The sequence below is a fragment of the Lynx rufus genome, unplaced genomic scaffold (assembly GCF_022079265.1).
Source record: "Lynx rufus isolate CCGP_SWC_20201006 ecotype Redwood Valley unplaced genomic scaffold, mLynRuf1.p SCAF_3, whole genome shotgun sequence".
Lineage (NCBI taxonomy): Eukaryota > Metazoa > Chordata > Mammalia > Carnivora > Felidae > Lynx > Lynx rufus.
Genome location: NW_025814845.1, coordinates 132,215,040 through 132,229,187, shown reverse-complemented (window position 1 = coordinate 132,229,187; position 14,148 = coordinate 132,215,040). Strand labels below are relative to the sequence as shown.

At 36.1% G+C, this 14,148-nt stretch overlaps 1 protein-coding gene across 3 annotated transcripts in view; it reads right to left on the bottom strand.

The window, feature by feature from the left end:
- The window catches only part of GRIA2 (glutamate ionotropic receptor AMPA type subunit 2), a 157,275-nt gene that overhangs the window by 63,496 nt on the left and 79,631 nt on the right, over positions 1–14,148 (bottom strand). For all 3 annotated transcript variants that reach the window (XM_047091454.1, XM_047091451.1, XM_047091452.1), the window contains exon 3: positions 11,798–12,037. In XM_047091454.1, coding sequence (XP_046947410.1) covers positions 11,798–12,037 — 240 coding nt within the window. The remainder of the gene's footprint in view (positions 1–11,797; positions 12,038–14,148) is intronic.

The following is a 14,148-nucleotide window of genomic DNA, read 5'->3' as shown; positions in this document are numbered from 1 at the left end:
GGTATCAATAAGAATAACAACTGCAAAAGACTTTTAAATACATAAAATATTTTAAATCCATGAATTCTTAATGATATGCAAACATCTAAACTACCAAAACTGAAACAGGAAGAAATAGAAAACTTGAACAGACTGATGACCAGCAAAGAAATTGAGTCAGTGACATTTAAATATATATCTAAATATCTGGTTGTCTTTGAGGGATACTAGGAGCTGACTTACTATTCTGAAATTGGTAAATAAAGGAAGAGAAACATGCATTTTTTTTTGCCCTTCCTATACGAACTATACTCAGGATAATAATTAATTAAGACAGGTTTTCCTTTTTGGAAAGACTCCAGCTAATAAATGATGAAGGTATATAGATTTAGAATTATGACCATGTTGTACACGTAGTGAATCAATGAATCAAGGTTACGATCATTAACTGTTGCTAACAACACACAAAAAGAGATGAACAGAAGTTACATGTCTCTAACTAGGAATATTCAAACCATCTGTGGAGTATTCCTGCCAAAAAAGTGAACGTGAGTCTTATCAAGCTTCTAGATCTACCCAGCAATCCATAAGGAATATACAGCAGAGTAATACACTAAATATCATAATGTCGGCAACCATCAAATTGAAACTCTACATTATGTTACAAATCACTTAAGAGATATATTAAACAATTGGGGGATATGGACCTCATTTTTATCTTCATTCAAATAACCTATGGGAAAAATAGATGATGATATTAATGAATTACTGTTAATCTGCCTGCATATGCCAATGATATTGTGGTTATGTTGAAAACAAGAGTATTCTTTCAAAATACAAACTGAAATATGTACAGATGAAATGACATGATGTCCAGTATTGGTTCCAAAATAATTGCGAAGGGCAAAAGGATATAGATAAAACAGGATTCCTTGTATATTGGTCATTAACACAGCCGAGTTAAGAGTGCCTGGGGTCGGGGCACCTGGGTGGCTCAGTTGGTTAAGCGTCCGACTTCAGCTTAGATCACGATCTCACAGTATGTGAATTCAGGCCCCACTTTGGGCTCTGTGCTGACAGCTCAGCGCCTGGAGCCCGCTTTGGATTCTGTGTCTCCCTTTCTCTCTGCTCCTCCCCTGCTCACACTCTGTCTCTCTCTCCTTCAAAACCAAAAAACATTCCAAAAAAATAAAAATAAAAAAAGAGTCTTTGGGTGTCTTCTTTTATTCACTCTATTTTTTATTTAAAATATTTCATTATGAAAATTGAAAATAATTTATTTTCATTTCAAATTGGAAAATTGAGCCATAAATTGAACTTAAAGTGAATTTCAGATTTTTGGCAAAACAACAATAAGTTTCCTCTGTCTAGTCTTATACCAAAAAACGTAGGATACATAAGAATTTCTGAAGGGATACTTTAAACAAAAGACCACATTCCTTGTAAAAAAAATCGATTAATGACAAAACTTCTTTAAAAACTTCATGGGTCACCCATGATTTCCATTCACCATAAATACATTAACTCTTTCCATGATATAATTCAAACCCTCTTCCTGTTTTTCATCATCAGTGAAGACAGAGCATACAGCTGGTCATCATGATTAATTCAACAGATTTCAAAGTGCTTGAAAACAGTTATTAAATCTATCCAGTCTTCTGAGTAGGAAAAAAAGATAATTCTCTAAACCTCTTCTACTATCTCAGCCCTACTTTTCCACATTTCAATCTTCACGCAACTAACTCTTCCTTGTTACCTCTTAAAAATGTTATATGCATGGATGATGTTCAATATGCTATCTATATATTATCACATAGCACTTGCAAGTGGGATTCCTTACTTCTAAGCAATAAATTATTCATTTTGTTTTTATTTAATCATGAAATTTACCACATACTGAAATTTCAAGTGCTTGATATACTGTTCCATCTCTCAATATATAAATAACAATTTGTAAATGGGTTTCAAGTGATATATCTATACCTAACATGTATTGGCAGATCATGTCAAAGAATATGGAGATGACATATAAAATTAATAAGAATGTATTTAAAGAAATTGTTGAGTTTTCAACTCATTCATTCTATGTGTCTAAAGTAACTCACAGTTAGTGTGGATCTTCTGCTTTCAAAACTCTAAGAATTAATATTTGGTAACCTATGAAGCCTAGAAACATACATCCATTAAGAAGCTAAATAGCTCAAGTCGTGCAATATAAGATTTGATTATTTTAGTGTCATCATAAGACAATGAATAATATTAAGCCATCTCCTAGCGACAGCCAGAAGTAACTCATAATCCATGACATGGTCTGACTCATGATTTGAGGAGATTTTTAGATTTGTTTACTCAGTAATAGTAACTGATGTCTCAATCTCTCAACTTGACCTGTGTCTTCCCTACAACTAAGAGTTTTGCATTAATTCTGATTACTTGTAAATTAACAGATCAATTTAAAATTTAAAAATCACCGAAAATACATGTGACAACTATGGAGGTGAAATGAATCTCTTCAAACCTAACACAAATTCATGTGCTTGGTCTCTTGATACCATATTCTAATTAGGGGAAAAACTATTACTTGAGGTAATAAATGACTTTTCCCTTCCACACAAACTACCATAAAACTATCTATAAATACCTCTATCCCTTAATCAGAATATAAACTTGTATGGACAGTGGGAATTCTATATAAATACTGTTTTATTTAAAGTTATTCTACTCTAATATCTATATCATAACAGGATATTTGAATTATAGCAGAGACTGATTTCTGAATTACTCGGAACAAAGAAAACTTGAGATATACAGTTATTTATCTACAAATAGGAAAAAAAACAGAAAATTAATATTCCTGTTAATAAATATATTGAAAATATGTTCTAAAGCATCTCAAGAATATTATAAGGGTCTAAAATTAAGTTCTAAGTTCTATAAATTCTCAAGACTTTTGACTAAAATAAAGAATGGCTAGACTATGTTTGGTTAAATTACATAACTTCTTTTGCCTAATTGTTATGAGACTAGTTATAGTTGTATAACCTATTTGTAAGCTGACAATCTCCCTAAAACTCTACCAAAGTATTACTATCAGTGCTTCACAGTTTCATCTTGAGCTAGTGTTAATAATACTATGACAGAATTATAGAAAAGCCATCAGCCTAAAGACAGGGAAAGTTTAAGTGTTTTAGTTTGCACATTAGTGGGTAGAATTAAAAATGATTACTGCAAATAGGTATATTTCATACAGACTATTTCTTTCTTCTTAAAAACATTTTCTTTGTTCCATTTAAAATTCACTGGCCTTATTCATCTTTCAGGCACAGAAATTAATATTTATGATAACTAAATCATGGCAGCATGCCTAGGCCAGATTAGATTAACATACATTTCCCTCATTGACTTTCTCAGGAACATCTGAAAAGAAATTTATAATTTTATTCTATGCATGATTTCTTCTTGGAACTGGAATCAAAGTGCCTTCCCTTCAGGGAACAAATAGTATGGCTCAAAATCAAAATCAAGACCTAAAGATATAAAGCATTAGTTCTGGTTTTACTTACTGTGAATAGGAATGTGTTAACTTCTTACCTTATTGACACTGAACTAATAAATTAAAAAAAAAAAACACATTTCGATTAAAGTCTTGGTTCAAATTTAATACAAATATATCCAAAGATGAAACTATATTTAATGTATTACCACAGGTAAGCCCATTACTGTATAGTTCAAACTGCATTGAAGATCCATCTACTGACTGTCTATGAAGTAATAATATGCAACTTTTAGGAAGGGCACTGGGTCATCAAGGAGTGGCAGGCTGCTGCCTGGATAAATAGAAGACACCAGCAGTCCTAAAACATCACAAGTGCCAAATGAACATTTCAGCACTCTTCTCGTGGGCAAACTTGAAATAGTCAGAGATGACCTCTACGAAGGCTAGGATGAGTCTATGTTCTTCCTCATTAATAATTGGGATGTGGACTCTTGGACATGTTGCTCAGTATTTTGATGGAAGGTTGGACGCAGGAAGGGTGTAAGTGGCCGTCTTAGTTAACAGCAGTGCAATAAACAAAGCACAGAGCATTTTAATTTTTTTTTTTTTTATCCAGTTCATATTTGGGGCAGAATGTTCGACAGCTATTATCATGCTTGGGCCCTATGCTGCTTAAAAGAACATCAATTAATATATTTAGAAATTAAAATTTACCAGTATGTTTACTTAATTCTAGACTCTTAGAAAAGTAATTATTAAAAATTGGAAAAAAAAACCAGGGGCACCTGGGTGGCTCAGTCAGTAAGCATCTGACTTCAGCTCAGGTCATGATCTCGCGGTTCGTGAGTTTCAGCCCTGCGTCAGGCTCTGTGCTGACAACTCAGAGCCTGGGGCCTGCTTCGGATACTGTGTCCCCCTCTCTCTCTGCTCCTCCCCCACTCACACTCTGTCTCTCTCTCACAAATAAGTAAACATTAAAATTTTTTTTAATTGGAAAAAACCTGAATGCCAACAAATTGGACAACCTAAAAGAAATGGATAAATTCCTAGAAACATATAAACTACCAAAACTAAAACAGGAAGAAATAGAAAATTTGAACAGATTGATAACCAGCAAAGAAATTGAGTCAGTAATCAAAAAATTCCCAAACAACAAAAGCCCAGGAGAAGATGGCCTCACAGGTGAATTCTACCAAACATTTAAAGAAGAGTTAATACCTAATCTTCTCAAACTATTTGAAAAATAGAAAGGGAAGAAAAACTTCCAAATTCATTCTATGGGGCCAGAAATACCCTGATACCAAAACCAGATAATGACACCACTAAAAAGAGAACTACAGGCCAATATTCCTGCTGAACATACAAACTAAAATTCTCAATAAAATATTAGCAAACTGAATTCAACAATGCATTAAAAAAAAACATTCACCACAACTAAGTGGGATTTATTCCTGAATTGCAGGAGTGGCTCAATATTCACAAATCAGTCAATATAATACATCACATAAATAAGAGAAAGGGTTAAGAACCATATGATCATTTCAATAGATGAGGAAAACACGCTTGACAAAGTATAACATCCATTCATGATTAAAAACTCTGACCAAAATAGGTTTAGAGGGAACATACCTCAACATAATAAAGGCCATCTATGAAAAACTCACAGCCAGCATCATCCTTAAGGGGGAGAAACTGAGAGCCTTTCCCCTAGGTCATGAACAAGACAAGGCTATCCACTCACCACTTTTATTCAACAGAGTACTGGAGTCCCAGCCACAACAATCAAACAACAAAAAGAAATAAAATGCATCCAAATTGGTAAGGAAGAATTAAAATGTTCACTATATTAACTATACTAACATAGATACTAACACGATACTAACACGATACTAACACAATACTAACACAATACTAACATAGAAAACATAAAAGATTCCACCAAAAGACTGCTAGAATTGATAAACGGATTTAGTAAGTTGCAGGATACAAAATCAATGTATGGAAATCTCTTTCATTTCTATACATCAATAATGAAGCAGCAGAAAGAGACATTTAAAAAACAATGCCATTTACAATTGTACCCAAAATAATAAGATATGCAGGAATAAACCAACCAAAGAGGTGACAAACCTATTCTCTGATAACTCTAAAACGCTGATGAAAGAAACTGAAGATGATAGAAAGAAATGGAAAGGCATCCTATGCTTATGGATTAGAAAAGCAAATATTGTTAAAATGTCTATACTACCCAAAGCAATCTACACATTTAATTCAATCCTTATCAAAATGCCGACAGCATTTTTCACAGAACTACAACAAATAATCATAAAATCTGTAAGGAACCACAAAAGACCCCAAATTTCCAAAACAATCTTGAAAAAGAAATGCAAAGTTGGAGGCATCACAATTCCGGACTTCAAATTATATTACAAAGCTGTAGTATTCAAATTATATTACAAAGCTGTAATAATCAAAAGAGTATGACAGTGTCACAAAAACAGACACATAGATCAATAGAACAGAATAGAACATCCAGAAAGGACCCACACTTATGTGGTCAATTAATCTTTCACAGAGCAGGAAAGAATATCCAATGGGTAAACGACAGTCTCTTCAACAATGGTGTTGGGAAGACTGGACGGCACTATGCAAAAAATGAAAACGGATGGCTTTCTTACACCACACACAAAAATAAATTCAAAATCAATTAAAGACCGAAATTTGAGACCTGAAACCATGAAAATCCTAGAAGAGAACACAGGCAGCAACTTCTTTGACATTGGCTGTAGCAACTTATTTCTAGATATGTCTCCTGAGGCAAGGGAAACAAAAGCAAAAATAAACTATTGGCACTACATCAAAAGCTTCTGCTTTTGCATAGGTTAATTATTTCTGCAAAGGAGATAATTAACAAAACTAAAAGACAACCTACAGAATAGAAGGTATCTGCAGATGACATATCTGATAAAAGGTTAGTACCCAAAATATATAAATAACTTATGAAACTCAACACTCAAAACACAAATAATCCAATTATTTGTAACACGAACACCTAAAATACAAAAAATCCAATTATTTGTAGCTTGAACAGACAGTTCTCCAAAGAACACATACAGATGGCCAACAAATACATGAAAAGATTCTCACCATCACTCATTACCAGGGAAATGCAAATCAAAACTACAATAAGATATTACCTCACACCTGTCAGAATGGCTAAAATCAACAACACAAGAAACAACGTACATTGGCAAGGATGTGGAGAAAAAGGAACCCTCCTGCACTGTTGATGGGAATATAAACTGGTGTAGCCACAGTGGAAAACAGAATGGAGTTTCCTCAAAAATAAAAAAAAATAATAATAATAAAAAAATAGAACTACCTTATGATCCAGCAATGGCCATACTGGGTATTTACCCGAATGATACAAAAACACTAATTCAAAGGGATACATGCACCCCTACATATATAGCCGCATCGTTTATAATAGCCAAGATATGGAAGCAGCCTGAATGTCCGTTGATTGATGAATGAGTAAAGAAGGTGTGGTATGTATACACAAAGAATGAAATATTGCCATTTGCAGCAACGTGGATGGATCTGGAGATTATAATGCTAAGCAAAACAAGTCAGAGAAAGAAAAATACCATATGATTTCACTCACATGTGGAAAACAACACAAACAAGCTTGAGGGAAAAATGTGTGTGAGAGAGAGAGAGATAGCAAGCGCGTGAGAAAGAAACACATTCCTAACTACAGAGAACAAACTGATGGTTAGCAGAGGGGAGGTGAGTGGGGAGATGGGTTAGAGGATGGGGATTAAGGAGGGTACTTGCTATGAGGAGCACCAGGTGTTGTATGGAAGTATTGATTCGCTACACCGTACACCTGAAACTAATATAACACTGTATGCTAACTACCTGGAATTCAAATTAGACCTTAAAAACTTAAGAGAAAAAAACCCTTTATAATCCAGGAAGTAGAGAGACTGCCACATCAAGGACAGACCAAATTATCTGAAATTGGAGCATGTAGAGCTATATTGAGAGATGAAACCATGGAATCTATTTTTAAAGCATGCATAGTATGGATAAAGGGAACAAAGATGCATTCTCATATCACATAACACTAAAGAAGAACGCATTTCCTTGAATATATGAGAAATGGGTTAAGGATCGAAGGAAAGAAACCCAGTCGCACGATGACTGCATGAATGAACTTTTTTAAGATGTAATATGATGGCAAAGCTATGAAAATTAAGACAGTCTAAGAAAAAAAATCAGCAAAATCCCATTTCATTGATCCAAGTAAAACACTGTAAAGGTCGAGTTTTTGCCAGTATTTTGAGTCTTACACATTAATCTCTGAAAATAGTTTCAGATCCAGTGTAATACTCTTCTATTAAAATGGGAGCAGCTATTTGATAACACCTCAAACATGTGTCCATACAGCCATTCTGTCCTTAATATTGTATTAAGGACAGTGATATTGTAACCAATATTCTTTTCTCCATGGATGAACTTAAACTCCTATCAAGTTATGTATAGGAATATGTAAATGGTATTACCTCATCACTTCATTTTCATAACTTGATATTATGAATTTCATAACTTGATATTACCTCATCACTTCATTTTCATTGAGTATTTCCAAAGTAAGTACTAATAAAGTCACTCAAAATGTCTTGGGTTCCTTTCACAAGTATATAAACTCAGCCATCTTCACCTGATCATTTCCCAAAGCCTCAGTATCTCTCTTCAAATACTAGAGTTTCCCTTTTTCTATCCGTGGCAGCCGTTGTCTAACATGAGTTTTCTCAAAAGTTCGGTTTCACCTAGAGGGAGTCACAGTGAGGGTGAAGTATGGCCCTGAGGTAAAAATGCCACCTTCAACCTTGTCAAACAGTGAAGAGAATTCGTCTTCTGATCCTTCAATTTAGCAGATGAGAATCAGTTTCTAATATCATCTCAAACTTACAATACACAGATGCTTGGGGCGCCTGGGTGCCTCAGTTGGTTCAGCATCCAACTTCAGCTCAGGTCATGATCTCACACTGTGTGAGCTTGAGCCCCACATTGGGCTCTCTGCTGTGAGCACAGAGCCCGCTTCAGATCCTCTGTCCTTCTCTCTCTCTGCCCATTCCCTACTGGCACTCTCTCTCTCTAAAGTAAGTAAGTAAGCAAGTAAGTAAATAATTAATTAATTAATTAATTAATTAAAAAAATACACAGATGCTTGACTCATTCACTTATTCATTCTATTTATTGACTGTCAGCTCTGTTCCAGTATTATCTCAAGCCCCGTGTGTACAATTACAAACTATACACCCAGTGGAATGGTTACTTCCTGGACATTGCCTTCCTGGGGTTTACACCCAGAGCCAAATAAATGACAATGCTTGGCCTGTGTGACTAAAACAGTCCCTGGAACATAGTAGGGGCTCAGTAGCAGTTTTTGAGTGAAAGAATGAATACCACTATTAATTATAAATTGTGACATGTATTATGTAGGAAAAGAAGAGACTTCTTTGAGAGAGAATAACTAGGAGATCGCGCTACAGAAATGCTACCTCTATAGACTAAGACACCAAGGAGGAGAAAGAACTAGAGCTGTGTGCAGAGATTTGAGGCGAGAGAGTGTGGTTTGGTGCATGTGGAGACAGTGAAAGAAGGTTAGTTAGACAGATTTAACTCGGTGAGTGAGCAGGATAAATTGCCAGGAATCAGACCTTAATTAAAGCCATGTTAAGAATTTTCAACTGTGTCTTCATTTTGATGAGAAGCATTTTAAGCCAAGGAGCGATGAGGTCAGAAAAGCATTGGAAAGCATTTACGTGTTCCAGCTACTTTGTGGGAAATGGATTAAAGAGAAACAGGTGTGGAAATGGGGAGGATGAGAAAATGAACCCATGCTGGTGGCCTGGCCTGGAGTGAAGACAATGAAAAAGAGTGTCCAGAGAGAGAATATATTTGGGTGGCAGAAATTACAGCAACAGGATGCAAGGGTGAAAGAGGTATTCAGAATACTCCCGGATGGCAGGCTAGTTTTATTAACATAACAGAGTGCTCAAGGAGTTGGCAGAGAGCAAGAGGGAAGACTATGAATAAGGTCAGGTTTGTAAGACCTTTTATCACGTTAATAAGAAGTATGCTTCCAATACATCCAGCACATTGCAATCCATATTTTCTCTAAATGGTTGTTTTAGTTTTTCATTCCTCAGAGGAATAGCAAAGCTCTCCCTTCTCAAAGCAGGGGGGAAAAGTAGTTGACATAGCAACTCTTTTCAGCTTGTAGAGTGCTGACAGGCTTTTCCACTGAGCGTTCTCATTCCCTGGACCTGGAGGAGGGGCAGAGAATCAGACACCTAGCTTGAGCACTCCAGATGGGACTGCTGCCCCAAATGACTACAAACTGATCAATGGAGAATTGACTGACGGCTGGCTCTCTTCTTGTCTGCCCTTGTGGGTTAACAAGGTGCCCTATCTTGGTCGAAACAGGCTTCTGGTTTTCATTTGAACCTTTCAATATCCCAGGAAGCAAGCTGCCAAAGGAAGCACAGTTTGGTACTTAGGTGCTCTTAAAATAGTGGTTCTTAACCTTTGGGGTTTGGTTATGGATACTGCCTTTAGAAAAATGCATATGCAAACATGTGCACAAAATGTTCATACAGCTTTAGTAAGTACACAGACCCACTGAAGCCAAATCATGGACCCAGGAATAGTTAACATCTGAGATTCCAAAGAAAATGAAAACACTAATTTGAAAAGATATATGCACCCCTGTGTTTACCGCAGCATTATTTACCATAGCCACGATATAGAAGCAGTCCAAGTCTTTACTAATAGATGACCGGATAAATAAGATGTGCTATGTATACAATGGAATATCACTCAGTCATAAAAAAGAAAAGGATGAGATCTTGCCATCTCTTACAACATGGATGGATCTAGAGGGTAGTATGCTAAGTGAGATAGTCAGAAAGAGAAAGACAAATACCACATGATCCCACTCGGATGTGGAATCGAAAAAACAAAACAAATGAATAAACAAACAGGATCAGGATCCCTCAAAAAGGAGAACCAGACCTACAAATACAGAGGACAAACTATCAAATACAGAGAACAGAGAATACAGAAAAGAAAAGGATAGCTGTCAGAGGAGAGGGGGTAGGCAGCTGGGCAAAATGGCGAAGGGGAGTGAGAGACAGAGGCTTCCAGTTGTGGGATGAATGAGTCATGGGGATAAAAGGCACAGCATAAAGAACGTGTTCAGTGGTATTGTAATAGTGTTGTGTGGTGATGGGTGGTAGCTATGCTTGTGGTGACCGTAGCCTAACGTACAGAGATGGTGAATCCCTGTTGTACACTTGAAACTTATGTAACATTGTGCGCCAGCTACACTCAAATAAATAAATAAACTTTTGATAAAGAACATCTGGGATTCTATGACATACAAGTCAAGCAGGTCTCTTAATACCAAGCTTTGCAACAAGAGATTTGGGAAACACAAAGGAAATAACTCCCCCTTGAAAATACAACTTCAGTATGATGAGCTAAGAGTCTATCCGGCTGGTGTGCTAATAAATAATATCTCATCGTAAACCTAGAATTATGGAAAAGCGTGGGTCTGGTGTCGGAAGACTTATGTCAAACTGCACACCAGTTGTTCAAGTGGATCCTGAGCAGTCCTTCAACTTCGCAGAGATTCTGGGGTATCATTTGAAAGCTCCGTTAAGGTTGATGGGGGGTGGGAGGGAGGGGCGGGTGGGTGATGGGTATTGAGGAGGGCACCTTTTGGGATGAGCACTGGGTGTTGTATGGAAACCAATTTGTCAATAAACTTCATATAAAAAAAAAAAAAAAAAGAAAGCGCCGTTAACAACAATCACACCCGCCTGATAAAACTTTTGCATGTGAAAACATTTAATCGCTATTAATTTCCTTAGAAGTTCTTATTTACATATTTATTCACATGTCACTTACACCCATTTTCAAGGCAGACAATTCACTGACTGGTGATTGTAGTCACCATAGGGTCTCGGCTGCTGATGACAGAAAGTGCTATTAAATGACAACTGAACATCTGCACATTGGGTCGACAGAGTCTATATCTTTAAATTGTACGTTCACAACTTTTTTTTTTAAATTCTGTTAACTATGTTTCCCGAGTTTCAAATTGCATTATTCATTTACACAGCAAAATTAAATCAAGTGACCTTTGGACTTTAATACATTTGTGTAGCTCCATAACATCACGCGTAAATGCCAAGTGTAGGCATTGAATTTGACCCACTGCAAAGACATGGGGATATTGTCACTCACCTCTGTCACTGTCATAGAGATATGCAAACTTGTCCCACTGATAGTATTCAATCAAGCTAAGAAGCGCTCCTTTGAGGTCAGGTCTCATCTGGATGACAAATGGATGTGTACCATCTGTTGGGAAGCTGGGAGTGATGAAGGAGACATGGAGCGTTCCACAAAATGATGTGATGGTATTTACAGACTTCTTATCATAAAATCCGAAAATAGCATAGACTCCTCTTGAAAACTGGGAGCAGACTGAATAGGAAAAAGAGAAAAGATATATCATTGAAATTGGCATACAATCACACAGATTTGCTTAACACTTAAATGCCCTCTCGGGGCGCCTGGGTGGCTCAGTCGGTTAAGCGTCTGACTTGAGCTCAGGTCATGATCTCCCGGTCGGTGAGTCTGAGCCTCGAGTTGGGCTCTGTTGCTGACCGGAGCCTGGAGCCTGCTTTGGATTCTGTGTCACTCTCTCTCTGCCCCTCCCCTCCTGCTCACTCTCACTCTCTCTCTCTCTTCTCTCATTCTCTCCAAAATAAACATTAAAAAACATAATGCCCTTTATACGAAATACAAAATAATCAAACTAAAAAAATATAGAGTGTATATCAATGATCCAACCAATGTATGAACACTCATTTACTTAGCACTCTCTCTGAGGAATTCAAAGAATTATATAGCATTAAAAAGTAATTTTTGCTGCAAGAAAATATATACATTATTCTTGAACAAATCTTGTAAGTGGCAACTATTTTAGGACAGCCCTACTGAAAAAAAGTATAAGCAACAATCATTATGTATAAAAAGAACAAAGTGCAATTACCTGACATGTATACACATTCATAACATCTCATTGCCTCTAATATCTGATTGTTTAAAAGGATTTATTGTGTTAATGACGCCTTCATACTAGAAGGTCAGAGTGCACATGAAGAGTTCTAAGGCTGAATGGAAGTTCTTTAGGAGAAAACAGATGCAAGACTCACATCATACACAAAGAGACAGGTCTCACCAAAAAGAGACCTCTCACTTAGGCTCTCTCAAGTCAAGTAGCAGTTAAGTGGAGTTCTGAACTCCTAATTTTAATCTTTCTCAGGGACTTAACTTACCTGTATGTTCTACTCCATACAAAACAAACAATATCACCAAAATATTTTGACTTAGGACCATGATTCTTAAAAAAAAAAAATAATGATATTTTAATTGAAAGTCCCCATTGTTCCACAGTCCTTTACCTTCTAATGGATATTTTCATTTTGGTAAATGACATATGACAATGCCTTCTCCTACCCCCTCCCCCACAGTTGGACTATCACTAATTATCGTTTATCCTAATACCTATATATACTCAGATGTGGACCACTTATTTGTCTCTCCATTCCAATCATCCTAGTTCACTAATGGCCCCTACTTACACTGTACTTGCCTTGTGCCTGGCATGATCTACGGTACTTTAACTCATTTATTTCTCATTAGAACTCTTGAGGCAGGAGCTATTATTATTCCCAAATAAGAATTTTGATTGAAAAGTTGAAACACAGGAAGATTATATTATTTTCCCAAAGTCACACAGCTAGTAAGTGGAAGATGCTGTATTAAAATGTAGGCAGTCTGGAGCCGAAGTCCATGCTTTTAAGTAATGGGTAATACTGCTTTTCTCACTTGGATTACTGGAAAACCTCCCCATCTTTCTTCCTTCCTCCAATATTTCCTTTCCATTCAATTCTCCACAATATGGCCAGAATGATTTTTTGAAACACAAATTTGAAACTATCTCTAAGAGAAGTAAGGGTTACTTTGTCCAAGACTGATTCCTCTGAAATTCCCTATAGAAACCACCCATGCCACAATGTTTAAAGCCACCAATTCAGGTCAACCACATGGCTTTAAATGATTGCATAGCTGATACTGTTTTAATCTCAAGGATCAGTTCAATCCAAGGAATGGAAATAAACTATCCAGTAACATAATCTAACAACCCAGAGCATAATACCAACCATCTTCTCAAATTAATTAATCCCATTTAAGGGATAAGACCAATACAATCGTATTTAATTTTATTCCCTTTCAGAAATAAAATATCTGTAGAAAAAATAGATGTGTTTCATGAATAACAGCATTGCTAAAATACATACAGATTTTAATAACCAATTCCAGACAATCAGTACATTATAGGCAATAATTTTTAGCAACTATATATGATATGAAAGGAAAGGAAAGCAAGACAGGCTATTTCTTTGAGTGACTTCTATTTATCAAATATACCCATTTTCCTTTACATATTTACTAATTTTCAACCCACTCCTGTCTTTCTGGCATAAAGTTTCTTGGATTTCTAGGTTATATCTGTATTATATATCAAT